Source organism: Budorcas taxicolor, chromosome 24 (genome assembly GCF_023091745.1).
Source record: "Budorcas taxicolor isolate Tak-1 chromosome 24, Takin1.1, whole genome shotgun sequence".
NCBI lineage: Eukaryota > Metazoa > Chordata > Mammalia > Artiodactyla > Bovidae > Budorcas > Budorcas taxicolor.
This window is the reverse complement of record NC_068933.1, coordinates 14,494,167-14,512,270: the sequence shown is the minus strand read 5'-3', so window position 1 is coordinate 14,512,270 and position 18,104 is coordinate 14,494,167. Positions and strand designations below refer to the sequence as shown.

Below are 18,104 nucleotides of genomic sequence, written 5' to 3'. Positions count from 1 at the left end.
CTGAATAATCATTGGAAGGACTAATGTTGCAACTGAAGTTCCAATATCTGGCCACCTGATGAGAAGAGCCAACTCACCAGAAAAGACCCTGATGCTGGGAAAGATTGAAGGTGGGAGGAGAAGGGGACGACAGAGGATGAGATGGTTGGATGGCATCACTGACTTGATGGACAAGAGTTGAAGCTCTGGGAGCTGGTGAAGGACAGGGAAGCCTGGAGTGCTGCAGTCCATGGGGTCACAAAGAGTCGACAGGACTGAGCAACTGAATAACAACGCTACTAACGTAAGTCGGCTGTGTTTGGCATTTACTTCTCCAATACCTGCTGCTGCTGCTGCTGAGTCACTTCAGTCGTGTCCGACTCTGTGTGACCCCATAGACGGCAGCCCACCAGGCTCCCCCGTCCCTGGGATTCTCCAGGCAAGAACACTGGAGTGGGTTGCCATTTCCTTCTCCAATGCATGAAAGTGAAAAGTGAAAGTGAAGTCACTCAGTCGTGTCCAACTCTTAGCGACCCCATGGACTGCAGCCTACCAGGCTCCTCCATCCATGGGATTTTCCAGGCAAGAGTACTGGAGTGGGGTGCCATTGCCTTCTCCGCCTCGACATTTCCCGAGGGCAGCTGTCATTAACCCAGACCCAGGTCCTATGAATTAAACTCCTGTGATCTCCATGGGATTAAGCTGTAGTTCCCGAAGATGGCCACAAGGCGGCAGCACTTTTCCTTGCCCACGTCAAGCCCTCTTCCTAAGCGCACAGCCTCCTAGGTTCTAAGCACCCACAAGAATGTACTGTGAACCCCTAAGATAAGTGTGGACGAGGTGTCTGTGTGATGCTTTAGAACTCAAACGCTTTAGTATTTTCTCAGGCACAATCCATTAATTCACCAACCAAGAAGCGAACTCCTTCACGGTGTGGTGGCCCCAGGAAACAAAGGTGGGTGAACAGAAAGTGGTCCCGCCTTGTGGACATTTTAGGAACTACAGCTTAATCCCTGTGCTAACAGGACCTCAGTTCACATCTGGGTTTGGGTTAATGACAGCTGCTCTCAGGAACGTCCTGGGGCAGGTACTGGAGAAGTAAATTCCAAACACAGCCGACTTCCAGGAAGCCAACTGCCAAAGGTAAATTGTCCTCAACCACTTTAAGAAGAAAAGGAAAAACAATTTGAACCTCCACCACGGGTAAAATGGTAAGCATCCCTAAGTGCCACAGGAATGTCAGTCAAAAGGCCAATGGGAAATCACATCCCACCTGGCACAATGGTCATCTTCCCAACTCTAAAAACAATAAACGCTGCCGGAAGAGGCCGCCTAGAGAAGAAAGGAATCCCCCTAAGTTGGTATGAATACAGACTGGAAGCAGCCTAAAGTATAATGGAGAGACCTCAAATGACTGGAAAAAAAAACTGTCACAATGGGCTAAGCCTAGAATCGGATGTTCCCACACCGGGGCCTGTATCCTGAGAAAACCATACGGCAAAAGCACGTGCAGCAAGGAACAGTGCAGCGTCATTGCCAGTCACCAGGACACAGCCAGCATCTCCAGCAGGAGATCAGAGCTTAAACAGGACGTGCCACTTAGATGCGGTAGGCTATTTCTCATTCCTGTAAAACCGCCACTTAAGTTACAGAATTATGACGCTGGTGGCCGCAGGGATGGGCTCATACGCTAAGGAAGTCAGTCATGCAGAGGTAGAACGTGATGTGTGAGGAATTCTCCAGGTCAACAAAAAGCAGACATACAAGGCAGCTAATCTATAATGCAGAAAGAGACTCTAAGAAATCAAAGTCAAACAAATGGTTTCGGTAAAAAAAAGGAAACCAAAGTGAAAGAATGGAATGAATCAGGAGGTCCGTATGTAAACTGAAAACTCAGTATCTGTAACAAATAATCCACAATGATTATACCCTTCCTTCCTTCCTTCCTTGGACATATACAGGGATTCTGTATCTCTAACAGAGAATCCACAAAGTTTATCTCCTATATTCCAGCTTGGTATTCACAGAAAAGTGTCTCTGAGATTAACAATACACAGCGACCTGAGGAACACCATCTGCTAGATGTTCTACGGCAAAAGTCCGAAAAACCAGTAGAGCTGGCCCACAGGTAGCATAACACCCCAACCCGGGGCTGTGCGCTGACAGCCACCACAACACGGCAACTCCACTATGCACTTCAAAGGAGCATCGGCAAGGCGTGAAGGGAAGGAAAGGAAAGCAGTGCCTACTTGATCATCCCCCACCTCCCAGACTACGGGTGCTGTCCCATCCCTGGCAGGCTTGGGTCCCGCTGCTCAACGGAGGTGGGGTCCACACAGCCAGGCTCGGTGCCCTGGGTGGAACCCCTTGGGAGGGTCTACGGTGTGCCAGGTCTGGCTGGGACAAGAGGCCGGTGTGGCATCAAGTCCTTGAGGAATTTCAAAGCAAAATTCAGCCGGCCTGCATCTCTCCTGTGCTGGGGATCCCAGCTGAAGCCTCCTTCCTGAGAGTGGAGCCTGCTAGCATCTCAGCACCTGCAGCTGTGTGCTGTGGAGCCTGAACAGATTGGTCTGGACGGGGCATCTGTGTGATGCTTTAGGGGGAAAGAGTAGGTCCTTTGAGCATTTAGGTCGTGTGACCTAAATGGTGATGGTGAAGGACAAAGAAGCCTGGTGTGCTGCAGTCCTTGAGGTCGCAAAGAGTTGGACATGACTGAGTGTGGCCTCAGGATAAAATGGTAGGTGAGAAAAAGTGCTCCCGCTTTGTGGACATTTACAGTAATCAGAACTTAATTACCGAATGCTCACAGAACCTAAATTCATAAAACTGTGGGTTTGTTTTAAAGACAGCTGCCCTCAGGAAATGTCCTGGGGCAGGTACTCAGTTCAGTTGCTCAGTCGTGTCCGACTCTTTGCGACCCCATGGACTGCAGCACGCCAGGCCTCCCTGTCCATCACCAACTCCCGGAGCAGGTCAGGTCCATTGAGTTGGTGATGCCATCCAACCATCTCTTCCTCTGTTGTCCCCTTCTCCTCCTGCCTTCAATCTTTCCCAGCATCAGGGTCTTTTCTAGTGAGTTGGCTCTTCTCATCAGGTGGCCAGATATTAGAACTTCAGTTTCAACATTAGTCCTGCCAATGAATATTTAGGACTGATTTCCTTTAGGATGGACTGGTTGGATCTCCTCGCAGTCCAAGGGACTCTCAAGAGTCTTCTCCATCATCACAGTTCAAAAGCATCTATTCTTCAGTGCTCAACTTTCTTTATAGTCAAACTCTCACATCCATACATGACTACTGGAAAAACCATAGCCTTGACTAGACAGACCTTTGTCAGCAAAGTAATGTCTCTGCTTTTGAATATGTTGTCTAGGTTGGTTATAGTTTTTCTTCCAAGGAGCGAGCGTCTTTTAATTTCATGGCTGCAGTCACCATCTGCAGTGATTTTGGAGCCCAAAAAATAAAGTCTGTCACTGTTTCCATTGTTTCCCCATCTATTTGCCATGAAGTGATTAGACTGGATGCCATGATCTTTGGTTTCTGAATGTTTGAGTTTTAAGCCAACTTTTCACTCTCCTCTTTCACTTTCATCAAGAGGCTCTTTAGTTCTTCACTTTCTGCCATAACGGTGGTGTCATCTGCATATCTGAGGTTATTGATATTTCTCCCAGCAACCTTGATTCCAGCTTGTGCTTCATCCAGCCCAGCATTTCTCATGATATACTCTGCATATAAGTTAAATAAGCAGGGTGACCATAGATAGCCTTGACGTACTCCTTCCCCGATTTGGAACCAGTCTGTTGTTCCATGTCCAGTTCTAATGGTTGCTTCCTGACCTGCATACAGATTTCTCAGGAGGCAGGTCAGGTGGTATGGGATTCCCATCTCTTTCAGAATTTTCTACAGTTTGTTGTGATCCACACACTCAAAGGCTATGGCATTCAATAAAGCAGAAGTAGATGTTTTTCTGGAACTCTGTTGCTTTTTTGATGATCCAACGGATGTTAGCAATTTGATCTCTGGTTGCCCTGCCTTTGGAGAAGTAAATTTCAAACACAGCTGACTTCCAAGAAGTCTACTGACAACAGTAAATTGTCCTCTCCCCCTTTTTAAAAAAAGGAAAAACAACCTGAAACTTCCACCTCAGGTAAGATGCTAAGCATCCCTAACTGCTGCAGGAATGTCAATCAAAAAGCCAATGGCAGCCCGCAGATCCCTTCCCTTCTGTAGCCATCGCTGAAGTTCCAGCTGCCAAAATGAAGTTCAATCCCTTTGACTTCTGACCGAAGCAAAAACCAAAAAAGACATTTCATTACACCTTCCCACATTCACAGGAAAATTATGTCTTCTCCTCTTTCTAAAGAGCTAAGACAGAAGTACAACGTTCCATCCATGCCCATCCGAAAGGATGATGAAGTTGAGGTTGTACGAGGGCACTACAAAGGGCAGCACATTGGCAAAGTGGCCCAGGTTTACAGGAAGAAATACGTCATCTACGCTGAATGAGCGCAGCGGGAGAAGGCCACTGGCACGACTGTCCATGCGGGCACTGACCCCAGCAAGGTGGTTATCACCAGACTAAAACTGGACAAAGACTGCAAAAAGATCCTCGGACGCAAAGCCAAACCTCGCCAAGTAGGAAAGGAAAAGGGCAAATATAAGGAAGAAACAACTGAGAAGCAGCAGGAATGAAGCCATCTTGTCTACAGCTTTCATTAAAAACTGTTAAAAAAAAAAAAGTCAATGGGAATTCACATCCCACCCATCACAATGGCCATCTTTCCAACTCTAAAAACAATCAATGCTGCCAGAGAAAGCTGCCTGGAGAAGCAAAGAATGCCGCTAAGCTGTCGGTAGAAATACACACTGGCAGCAGCCAGTATAATGGAGAGGCCTCAAATGACTGAAATAAAACTGATAAGACAGGCTAAGCTTAGAATCTGACTTTCCCACACCAGGGCCTGTATCCTGAGAAAACCACAGAGCAAGAGGCACATGAGCCCCAAGGAACACTGCAGCTCCGCTTCTAATCGCCAGGACACACAACCAGCACTTCGAACAGGGGATCAGAGCTTAAACAGGACGTGCCACTTAGATGTGGTAGGCTATTTCTCATTCCTGTAAAACCGCCCCTGAAGTTACGGAATTATGACGCTGGTGGCCGCAGGGATGGGCTCATACACGAAGGAAAGTCAGTCATGCAGAGGCAGAACGTGGTGCATGAGGAATTCTCCAGGTAAACGAAAAACAGACATACAAGGCAGCAAACTGACAATTCAAAAAGAGAGTCTGAAAAGGCAAAGTCTAACAGATGGTGCCGAAAAACGAAGAAACCAAAGTGAAGGGCTGGAACAAATGAGGAGGTCAGTATGTAAATCGCTAAGAGATCAGTATCTGTAACAAATAATCCACAACGATTACCCTCTTCCTTCCTTCCTTGGACATATACAGGGATTCTGTATCTCTACAAGAGAATCCACAAAACTTATCTCCTCTCTTCCTGCTTGGTATTCACAGAAAAGTGTCTCGGAGATAAATGATTCATAAGGACCTATGCTCACCACTCTGCTCGAATTTCTAGGGCAAAAAGTTCGAGAAAACAGTAGAGCTAGCCCACAGATAACATAATACCTGAATCAGGGGCTGTACGCTGACAGCTACCACAACACAGCAAATCAGCTACAGGAGAGCATCGGCAAGATGGTAAAGAAAAGCAATGCCTCCTTGATCATCTCCCACCTCCCAGACTACGGGTGCTGTCCCATCCCTGGAGACCGAGCAGGCTTGGGTCCCTCTGCTCAACGAAGGTGGGGTCCACACAGCCAGGCTCGGTGCCCCGGGTGGAACCCCATGGGAGGGTCTACGGTGTGCCAGGTCTGGCTGGGACAAGAGGCCGGTGTGGCATCAAGTCCTCGAGGAATTTCAAGGCAAAATTCAGCCGGTCTGCATCTCTCTTGTGCTGGGGATCCCAGCTGAAGCCCCCTTCCTGAGAGTGGAGCCTGCTAGCATCTCAGCACCTGCAACAGCGTACTGTGGAGACTGAACAGATTGGTCTGGACGGGGTGTCTGTGTGCTGCTTTAGGGGAAGACAGCAGGTAGACTCACAGCCTTTCATGTTTGCTCAGGCACAGTCCATTCCACTTCACGCCCAGGAAGCCAACGCTCCCCACGGCCCTGGCTGCTGCAGGAAAGAGAGGCGGCCGAGACAGTGCTCAGCCTCGGCACGGCTTCTGTGTTGCTGTTCAGTCATTAGTCGTGTCCGACTCCTTGCAACCCCACGGGATGCAGCACGCCAGGCCTCCCTGTCCATCACCAACTCCCAAAGCTTGCTCAAACTCAGGGCCACCGAGTCGGTGATGCCATCCAGCCATCTCATCCTGTCGTCCCCTTCTCCTCCTGCCCTCCATCTTTCCCAGCATCAGGGTCTTTTCTAATGAGTCAGCTCTTCACATCAGGTAGCGAAAGTATTGGAGTTTCAGCTTCAGCATCAGTCCTTCCAGTCTTTCAACACTCAGGACTGATCTCCTTTAGGATGGACTGGTTGGATCTCCTTGCAGTCCAAGGGACTCTCAAGAGTCTTCTCCAAAACCACAGCTCAAAAGCATCAATTCTTTGGCGCTCAGCTTTCTTTATAGTCCAACTCTCACATCCACACATGACCACTGGAAAAACTGTAGCTTTGACTATACGGCCCTTTGCAGCAGAGTAATGTCTCTGCTTTTAAATACACTGTCTAGGTTTTTCATAGCTTTTCTTCCAAGGAGCAGGCGTCATGTCATGGCTGCAGTCACCATCCACAGTGATTTTGGAGCCCAAGAAAAAGTAAAGTCTGTCACTGTTTCCATTTTCTGTAACTACTACATAATCCCTGGTGCTCAAAGGACCTCACTCCACAGGACCTGGGTTTGGGTTAATGACAGCTGCCCTCAGGAAACATCCTGGGGTAGGTACTGGAGAAGTAGATGCCAAACACAGCTGACTTCCAGGCAGCCAACTGCCGAAGGTAAATGTCCTCACCCCCTTTAAATAACCTACTAAACATCACAGCTTAGCTTAGCCCACATTAAACATGCTCAGAATGCTTACATTAGCCTACCACTGGGTAAAGCCATCTAACCTGAGGCCTGTTTTGTAACGCAGTGTTGAATATCCCATGTGACTTACTGAACAGCATACTGAAAGCGAAAAGCAAACCTGCCGTCCGCATACAGGCCGCGTGCAAGCGCGTCAGTCTCCCGGCCTTGCGGGAGCTGCAGCTCGCCGTCGCCGCCCAGCTTCAGACGAGCGCGACACACACCACATATCACCAGGCCAGGGAGAGGTCAAAGCTCAAAATTCAAAGTATGGTTTCCACTGAATATACCACTTTTACATCATCGTGGAATCAGGAAGTGGAGGAGAAAACCTAAGTGAAGCCATCAATAAGTCGGGGACTGTCTGTCTGAAAACTCTAAAGACTCCAGCAAAAATCTGTTAGAATAAATGACTATAATAAAGCTGCGGAAAATAATATCGATGTATAGAAATCTGTGGTGTTTCTACACACTAATAACAAATGTCAAAAGAGAAATTAAGAAAACAATCCCATTTACAATTGCATCAAAAAGAACAAAATATCTAAGAATAAATCTAACCAAGGAAGCAAAAGACCTGTGCACGGAAACCCACAAGCACACTTCTGGGCTACAGCGGGATCAGTTCCAGAACACCACAATAAAGCAGATACCAGAACAGAGTCCCACGGAATTTCTCATTTCCCAGTGCATATTAAAGTTATGTTTCCATTACATTGCAGTTCATTCAAGGTGCAAACAGTATTGTCTTCAAAAATGTAAATACCTTAATTATGAAATACTTTCTTACTAAAAAGTGCTATCATCTGAGCCTTCAAGTCATAGCAGTTAACATCAAAGACCAGTAATCATAGGTCATCAAAACAAATATAATAACAATGAAAAAGTCTGAAATACTGCAAGAATCACTAAACATGAAACAAAGACACAAAGTGAGCAAATGCTGTTGGAAAAACTGTGATATTAATTAATTCATAAAACTAATTTGTAAAAAAAAATGCAGTGTCTGTGAAATATAATAAAAGGTATGGCTATTATACTTCTAAATTCTTATAGCTGGTCTTAAGAGGTGCTGGGAAGACAGGCCATACAACAGAAACACTTTCCTACTCTCAGCCTGGCTGGCCTGGTAACCTTGCTTATGGTTTAAACTCAGTTGTCTTCAAGCTGTAGACACTGAAGCTCTCTGAATTGCTCTAACCATCAATGGAAAAATGCTGCTCTTAACAGCTTTTCAAATCACAAGCTAGAGCTCAATAGCAAGTCAGGTTTAGGTTGCCAAATGGAAGCTCAGTTGAATTAGGGGTGCTGACTGGCCTGCGTGCTACCTAACAAGGCTGAGGTCTCACGCAGTGTTTCATACATACACCCTCGGATTCAGCAAGCAGAAAGGGGCAGGACAGAAGAGAGCACAGCTGAAGAAGCCTGGTGCAGTCGCAGCAGGAAGCTGAGGAGGCAGCCCCTGCAAAGCTCCTCAGTGCAGAACATGTCAGCCTTACTCTGCCCACCGAGCATGTCATTGTTACACTGTATCTGTTTTTTATAGGTTATTTCATCTAATTAAACCTGTCACCAGTGCTAGAGACTGCTGACCCAACTGTGCCCCTGTGAGCACTTCAGAGCAGGAGCCGGCCACAACCACCCTCCTCCGGAGCGCCGGCCAGCCTGTCTGTGGGTCCCCCAGGCCCTCTCTGAGATCTCAGCCCAGAAACCTCCGAGAGTTCCAGCACCTGAGCTCACGGATCCCATTCTGCTCGTGACCCTGCTCTCACCGAGGGGCAGTGCTAGGGGTGAGGATCCTAGGCGAGTGACAAGCGGGCACGGAGCAGTGCCTCACAGCAGCACACAGCTCCGTCTAACAGAAAGCGGCCAATTCCACGTACCTAGATCCACGAAAAGGCGCTTTTCTCCCATGTCATTCTTCACTATTAAAAACGAAAGACCAGGACTGCTTTGCTGAGCCGACCCCAGCCTCCCCAGTTTCTCTGAATTCGATGTCCCACTCTTTCCTACGTCGTTATCTGTGGACATTTTACTAAAGCAAGTTCCTTGTTCACTTGCTGTTTCAGAAAAATGGGTAAATTCACAGCCTGTCGTCTCTGGGGTCGTATCATCATCTTCACTGGCAATTAAGTGAAAAGCAGGCTGCAAGATTTTTCGCACAAAATTACCTAAAGGAAAAATAAAAAGGTTAATCAAATTCTTTTCTGCAAACCATACCAAGATCTAGGCACAGAGCCACACGTGGCAATTTTACGCAGTAGGGCTTCTATTTTTGATTTCTGGTTTTAAGGTTGAGTAGTTATTACAAATTGTAACACACGTCTCCTATGTGTCCTTCCTCTGTTTAATCTTTAACTTTTTAAACTCCCTTTCGCAAGGGAGCTTGTGTAACTTATGATCAAATCTCAGAAGGGAAGGTTAACGTGAGATTCGTCACTGTTGCTAGTGTGGGCCTGGGTCTAATGCTCTGTCACCATCAAAAACGCTCTTTGATGAATACAAACTGCATAGAGTTTACATTCAAATCAATGACTAACGAATTTTATTTATTAATAAAATAAATAAAACAAGGCTTATATGTGTGGACAGTCCTCTATCAGGCTCTGCCATACTCTCCTGATCAGGAGGTCAGCAAATTTCTCAGAGCTTGCTTCTCTCTCCTTTACCCGCCCTGACATCCCCAAGAACCCTGACATTCGCAGCCATCAGTTCAAGGCTCATGCTCCTCCTCCCTGCTTCTACGTGGCCATGAGCTGGGTTGTGGCCCAATAACTGACATCCAGAACTAAAGCAAGTAAATACATTTACCGTGTGTCAAGATTTATTCTAAGAGCTCTAAGTATCAGTAGTGATATCTGTACCTGGAAAAGATGGTATGACAGTCTGGAGCCTCTTTAAACGTTCATATATTGTTTATACCACAAAAATCAAGTAAATAATTTGGTTAGGCTGTTTCATGCGTAGCAACAGAGGACAAATGCACCACTGTAAGACAAACCAAACTTTAATCTTTAAAGCTAGTACAGTCTGCGTTTGTTACTTATTTACCAGACAGCCTGAACCCTTAAATTACAAGATACACATGCTCTAAGTTCAAAATTCTTCCTCCAAATTAGACTCAACTAGTTCCTTAAGCAAAGGAACAAATTCACTATCTTGTATAACACTAAGCATCAAAAGGAAAGCAAAAGCATTTGATGCTTGCAATCATATCAGACAAGATTATCTCTGGGATGAGGGAAACAAATACTGAATAAAAAAAAACAAACCATGCTATATCAGAGGATAATAAAGCAAAAAACTGATAAAGTCAATTTTCCTGGAAATGTACAAAAAATTACACCTACGTGACAGAAAGAACGCATGGTTACTGAACCAGCTGTAATCGTGATATATCAAAGGACAGTAAAGCAATAAATTGCTAAAGTCCATTTTCCTGGGTATCACTTGATACTTCAGAAGGCGTGGCTGTGAAGGCCGTGCTGAGCAGGGGACCTGACCTGACCTCAAGCCTCTGACCTGTGGCACGGAGCCAACCAGGCTAGGCTGGGACCACGGAGGGGTCACCTTAACATCAACACCGGCTCTGCAAACAGCTCTGCCTTCTGCTGCCCTTCCCCGGTCCGTGTTTCCCTCCCCTCATCATTCACACAGGGACTACTGGCTTGGAATAACCCAAAAGAACATATCAATCCTAGAATGTCAGGTTCTGTGGCAGGCTGGCAGCAGACGGCTTCAAGCAGACCAGATTTGTCCATCCTGCTCACAGTCTGTGCTCTTACACTAGCCTAATCCCTCTTTCCGAAAGGCTGACAACAGGGAATAGAAACACTGAGAGAGAGGAACCCAAGTGGAGAGCTGGGGTTACTTCACAGTCTCTGCACCTCTGGTTCTGGCCGCTTATAATGCTAGAGGATCGAAGCCTCAGACGGCACCCAGCTTAATCACCTGGGACTCTCTCTCTCACTCTCACCACCCTAGATCCCCACTGCTCCCCACGTTAGTCACAGACTCGTCTCTGTACTTTTGCTTATGTTGCTGACAGTAAAGCCTTTCTTATTTTAGTCTGTATGATGGAATTTGCTTCCAAGCCCAGCTTAACTGTCAGCTGCCTTGAGAAAGTTGCTGTAGCAGAGACTGCTAATTACCTGTCCAAGTTCCCTTCTCCCCTTCTTCCCCAGCAACAAATCTCAATCTTTAGCCTTGGGGCTAGAAGTCACAGAGCAGACTGTGAGGAGTAAATAGGAATCAAAGAAATGTCCTGCTGAGGGCTCCTTCTCCACACCCTGACGGTAGAGCCCACCTAACATGCAGTCGTATTTATGATTGTTATCTTATTAATGTTATTGATAAAGACATTATTACCTGATAAGATCTGGAAATACAATAGTAAGAATCAATCCATGCCCTAAAGAAACGTTAACTAGAAGAGAGAAAACACAACAAAAACAAGAAATTACCCTGGAAGGCGGTGGATGCTTTGATGTAACAGGTCCTGGGTGCGCTCTGCAACCCAGATAACACACAAACCCAAGTCTTCGGGTTTGAGAGGTAACAGACACGGCTTCTCTGATGACAGTACCTACACTGAATCTCAACAGACCAAGCGAACTGGCCAGAGAGCGGTGACAAAAGTGCAAAGCACCAGGGAGCATGTGGCCGGGTGGGAGCTGAGTGAAGGGCGGAGGAAGAAGAGCCAAGCGGCCGGAGACGAGGCCAGCACCCCATGGGCCGCACCTTGCGAGCCAGGGCCTCTGCACCTTCCCCTGAAGGCAAGGAAAGATCCTGGAACAGTTCCAGGCACACAAGTGGTATGACCAGAGCACTCTCGCTATCGGACTAGAGGGAGTGGGTGAGAGCATCTCTACTGAGGTAACTGGGAGGACGCTCACAGCACTCAGATACACGTGTCACAGGAGAAGGAGCAAGTCTGGAGGAAAAGATGAGAAGTGTGGCTAAAGACAGGCTGCGTTTGAAGTGTGGGGGGATGTCTACCATGAGACCCATCTTGGCTGCAGATAAGATGTGAGGGTCATCAACACACAAATGGGAACTGAAGCCACGAGTGGATGGTCACGAAGGTCACAGACAGAAGGACAAGGACAGACTGGATAACGACCAATACCCAAGGGATGACAGCTTGGATATTAGCAAGTATTGACTCTAGAGTACAAACTGAAGCAGGGCAAAGGCTAACAGTTTTGTCAAAAGAACACACTGCTCATAGCAAACACCCTCTTCCAACAACACAAGAGATGACTCTACACATGGACATCACCAGATGGTCTTAACTGAAATCAGATTGATTATATTCTTAGCAGGTCAAGATGGAGAGGCTCTATTCAGTCAGCAAAAACAAGACTGGAAGCTGACTGTGGCTCCGATCATGAACTCCTTATTGCCAAATTCAGACTTAAATTGAATAAAAGTGGGGAAAACCACTAGACCATTCAGGTATGACCTAAATCAAATCCCTGATGACTATACAGTGGAAGTGAAAAATAGATTTAAGGACTAGATCTGATAGAATGCCTGATGAACTATGGATGGAGGTTCGTAACACTGTAAAGGAGGTGGTGACCAAAACCATCCCAAAGAAAAAGAAATGCAAAAAGGCAAAACAGTTATCTGAGGAGGCCCTACAAATAGCTGAGAAGAGAAGTGAAGTAAAAGGCAAAGGAGAAAAGGAAAGATATAAGAATCTGAATGCAGAGTTCCAAAGAATAGCAAGAGGAGATAAGAAAGCCTTCCTAGGCAATCAATGCAAAGAAATAGAGAAAAACAACAGAATGGGAAAGACTAGAGATCTCTTAAAGAAAACCAGAGATACCAAGGGAACATTTCATGCAAAGATGGGCTAAGGACAGAAATTACATAGACCTAACAGAAGACATTAAGAAGAGGTGGCAAGAATACACAGAAGAACTGTACAAAAAGGTCTTCAAGACCCAGATAACCACAATGGTGTGATCACTGACCTAGAGCCAGACATCCTGGAATGTGAAGTCAAGTTGGCTTTAGGAAGCATCACTACAAACAAAGCTAGTGGAGGTGATGGAATTCCAGCTGAGATATTTCAAACCCTAAAAGATAATGCTGTGAAAGTGCTTCACTCAATATGCCAGCAAATTTGGAAAACTCAGCAGTGGCCACAGGACTAGAAAAGGTCAGTTTTCATTCCAATCCCAAAGAAGGGCAATGTCAAAGAATGTTCAAACTACCGCACAATTGCACTCATTTCATATGCAAGGTAATGCTCTAAATCCTTCAAGCTAGGCTTCAACAGAATGTGAGCTGAGAACTTTCAGATGTATAAGAAAAGGCAGAGGATTTAGAAAAGGCAGAGGAACCAGAGAACAAACTGCCAACACCCACTGGATCATAGAAAAAGCAAGGGAATTCCCACAAAATCTATTTCTGCTTCACTGACTGTGCCAAAGCATTTGACTGTGTGGATCACAGCAAACTGTGGAAAATTCTTAAAGAGATGGGAATGCCAGACCACCTTACCTGCCTCCTGAGAAACCCGTATGCAGGAAAAGAAGCAACAGTTAGAACAAAGCATGGAACAATGAACTGGTTCAAAACTGGAAAAGGAGTATATCAAGGCTGTATACTGTCACCCTGCTTATTTAACCTACATGCAGAGTACATTACGGAAAATGTCAGACTGGATGAAGCTCAAGCTGGAATCCTGATTGCCAGGAGAAATAGCAATAACCTCAGATATGCAGATGACACCACTCTAATGGCAGAAAGCAAAGAGGAACTAAAGAGCCTCTTGATGAAAGTGAAAGAGGAGACTGAAAAAGCTGGCTTAAAAGTCAGCTTTCAGAAAACTAAGATCATGGTATCCAGTCCCATCACTTCATGGCAAATAGAAGAGGAAAAGGTGGAAACAGTGACAGACTTTATTTTCTTGGGCTCCAAAATCACTGCAGACAGTAATTGCAGCCATGAAATCAAGAGACGCTTGCTCCTTGGAACAAAAGCTCTGACACCTTGGAAGAAAAGCTCTGACAAACCTAGACAGTGTATTAAAAAGCAGAGATATCACTTTGGTGACAAAGGTCCACACAGTCAAAGCTATGGTTTTTCCAGTAGTCATATACGGATGTGAGAGTTGGACCATGAAGGCGGCTGAGTGCCAAAGAACTGATGCTTTCAAACTGTGGTCCTGGAAAAGACTCTTCAGAGTTCCTTGGACAACGAGATCAAACCAGTCAATCCTAAAGGAAATCAACCCTGAATATTCACTGCAAGGACTGATGCTGAAGCTCCAATGTTTCGGCGACCTGATGTGAAGAGCTACCTCATTGGAAAAAACCCTGATGCTGGGAAAGATTGAAGGCAGGAGGAGAAGGGGGCAATGGAGGATGAGATGCTTGGATGGCCTCATTGGCTCAGAGAATATGAGTTTGAGCAAACTCCAGGAGATAGTGGGGGACAGGGAAGTCTGGTGTGCTGGAGTCCGTATGATCTCAAAGAATCAGACATGACTGATCAACTGAACAACAACTAGGGATTAAAGAGAGAAGAAATATCCAACTAAGCAAACAGAAAATGGGAAGATAATGAGTCCCTGGTACACAGCACACTAGGCCACCTGACCTCGTGTTACCCTACTCTAACAATTAGACCTTTGACTTTTATGCCAGTCTGTTAATAGCTATGTTCATGCCTTTGCCCTTGGTACCCTTGAAATTGTCAGATAGTTGTTCTGAATGGATTACCTGTTACCTGAACTTCCATCAATCACCTGCCTGCCCTACCTCTGCTAAGACAAACACTCAGGAGTTTGACTTTTATTCAGACCTTGGTTTTCAGTATTTCCTTTCTGCCTATTTGTTCTCCTGTGCACCAATTTCACTTATATCTGGGCCTGTACCCCTAAATGTCCAGTCCTGGAATTAATCCTCTGGTTATACTTTCAGGGTTACACATCTAGACTTCTCCCCACCCTAACATTTGACCTGGAACAACAAACAAGGCTTCGTGAGTGTGGCCTGGAACTCAAGCCCAGCCCTCATGTATTAAAGGATAAAGCAATGCTAAAATGCTAAAGCAAAGGTCAGAAATCCCAATCTGAGGCATCACAGGTAAGACCTGAATTGGGTCTCTCCTGCATCACCCAGAAAAATTCTGAAACGACTCTTCTTGGAATAAAAACCAGGCCTGTGGCATGCATGACCATCCCAGTATCCAAAGCAAGAGGCACCACTGCCAAGGATACCCTGAGTACACGAATTCATCTAAACTGTGTCGGGCACGGAAGTCAGTCTAGAACTAGAGGCAAGTACCTAAAACGTGAAAGTCATGATGTACTCTTTAGGGTAGGTTAATTAATGACCATCAAAAATGTGACAATTACAAAACTTTAAGAAGAAAGGAAAATATAAGTTTTCAGTATAACTGCAACTTAAAAAGACAGCTCGCTTACCAACATGAATATTATCTTTAAACGCCACATCATGGAGCTGAAATATTAAATGGCGGCTAAATTTTTCCTCAGTGCTAGAATCCAAGTTGAGAACATCTTCAGCTGAACAGTTAACTGTATAAAACTCTTCAAGTGCTTTACAAACATGCTGAGAATGCAAGGAAAATTAATTAAACATTTTTAATTTGTTTTAAAATTTTTTCATAAGCAAAATTCAAATCTTAGTACAAATAAACCTAACCTATTTTGATATCAGATTATATAACAATTTGTTGAATTACTTTTTTGAAATATGCATATTTAAATTACTACACTTTTTAAACTTTATTTTGCTTTACAATACTGTATTGGTTTTGCCATACATTGACATGAATCAGCCATGGGTGTACATGAGTTCCCAATCCTGAAGCCCCCTCCCACCTCCCACCCCATATCATCTCTCTGGATCATCCCCGTGCACCAGCCCTAAGCATTCTGTATCCTGTATCGAACATAGACTGGCGATTCGTTTCTTACCTGATAGTATACATGTTTCAATGCCATTCTCCCAAATTATTACTACACATTTATGTTTAAAAATTCATAGGCTCTCCAGATTAAAGGCCTCTCAAGATTCAAATAATTTACCTTATATGTTAATCTCTAAAATCAAAATAAAAATATTTTTAAGCAGCTCTTTAAATATTATCTATGAGTTAAAAAGTCACTAATTCTGTTGTTTATAACTTTAGTCTTCGGAAAGTTCCTCGCGTACATTGAGCCCAAGTCTACCTCCAAGGGGAAGGCCTCCGGGGCTAGAAAACGATGACGAAGGCAGCTACGCACCGCAGGGAAGCAGCCAGCGCAGGGTCAGGAGGGCACGGCTAGAAATCAGAAAGACCAGAAACTATGTCGGGAAGCGGGAAGCAGGGAGTGAGCGGAGCGCCTAGCGCTTCCACGTGATGCTGGGAAGGAAGCCCAGCAACCCCGCGAATGCGGTGAGGCCTGGAGCCCAGGAGGGGTCCTGGAGAAACGGCGGCAGAGCCGTGGAGAAAAAGTCAGCAGCGGGAAAGGACTGCAGGAGCCCCCACCCTGGCCACAGAGCAGAGGGCGGCGTGGGCTCCTCCTGAGGCAGAGATCAAGCCCGAGCCTTTGGGGTGGGAGCACTGACTCCCAGACCCTAGACCACCAGAGGACTAACCCTAGGGAGGATCAAACAGTGAGAACTCGCACAAAGGAAACCACTCAAATACAAGACCCGGCATCACCCAACCACCAATAGCACCCTATTCGGGACATCTCATCTAAACAACAAACAAAACAAAATACAAACTCAATCAGCAGCAGACAGGATTACCACCTCACTCAGCCTTTCCCATCAGAGGAAAAACATTCAAAAAACTCAGCACAAATCTCACCCTATAGGAGCTTACACAAACCACTGGACCAACCTCAGGAGGACAGAAACCAAAAGGAAGAAAGAATTCAGCCTTGAAGCCTGGGAAAAGGAGACCTCAAACACAGTAAGTTAAAAAAAGAAAAATGAAAAGGCAGAGAAGTACTACACAAATGAAGGAATAAACTAGAAACACAGAAGTCCAAATAAATGAAGAGGAAATAGGCAAACTACCTGAAAAAGAATCCAGAATAATGATAGTAAAGATGATCAAAAACCTTGAAAACAAAATGGAGAAAATGCAAGAATCAATTAACAAAGACCTAGAAGAATTAAAGAATAAACATACAGAGACAAAGAACACAATTACTAAAATTAAAAATACTCTGGAAGAAATCAACAGCAGAAATCTGAAGCAGAAGAACGAATCAGTAAGCTGGAAGATAAAATGGTGGAAGTAACTTCTGAAGAGCAGAATAAAGTGAAAAGAACTGAGGATAGTCTCAGAGATGTCTGGGATAATATCAAACGCACCAACCTGGGAATTATGGGGGCCCCAGAGGAAGAGAAAAAGAAAGGGCATGTGAAAATTTTTGAAGAGATTATAGTTGAAAATTTCCCCAACGTGGAAAAGGAAATAGTCAATCAAGTCCAAGAGACACAGAGAGTCCCATACAGGATAAACCCAAGGAGAAACACGCCAAGACACATAATAATCAAACTAACAAAGAGTAAATACAAAGAAAGAATCCTAAAAGCAGCAAGGGAGAAGCAACAAGTAACATACAAGGGAAACCCCATATATTTAACAGCTATCTTTCAGCAGAAACTCTGCAGGTCAGAAGGGAATGGCAGGATATATTTAAAGTACTGAAAGGGAAAAATCTACAACCAAGATTACTGTACCTGGCAAGGATCTCATTCAAAATTAATGGAGAAATAAAAAGCTTTTCAGACAAGCAAAAATTAAGAGAATTCAGTACCACCAAACCAGCTTTACAACAAATGTTAAAGGGACTTACATAGTCAAGAAACACAAGAGAAAGAAAAAGATCTACAAAATCAACCCCAAACAATTAAGAAAATAGCAAAAGAAACATAAATATCAATAATTACTTTAAATGTAAGTGGATTAAATGCTCCAACCAAAAGACACAGACTGGCTGAAAGGATATAAAAACAAGACCCATATATGTGCTGTCTACAAGAAACCCACTTCAGACCTAAAGACACAT

General features: G+C 45.0%; 1 protein-coding gene and 1 pseudogene across 1 annotated transcript in view; one reads left to right on the top strand and one right to left on the bottom strand.

The window, feature by feature from the left end:
* PRIMPOL (primase and DNA directed polymerase) overlaps positions 1–18,104 on the bottom strand; it is a 44,860-nt gene that overhangs the window by 16,505 nt on the left and 10,251 nt on the right. The window contains exons 4-5 of the mRNA XM_052661282.1: positions 15,495–15,642; positions 8,935–9,222 (exon numbers count right to left, since the gene is read on the bottom strand). Coding sequence (XP_052517242.1) covers positions 8,935–9,222; positions 15,495–15,642 — 436 coding nt within the window. The remainder of the gene's footprint in view (positions 1–8,934; positions 9,223–15,494; positions 15,643–18,104) is intronic.
* On the top strand, positions 4,235–4,670 carry LOC128068190 (60S ribosomal protein L26-like; annotated as a pseudogene).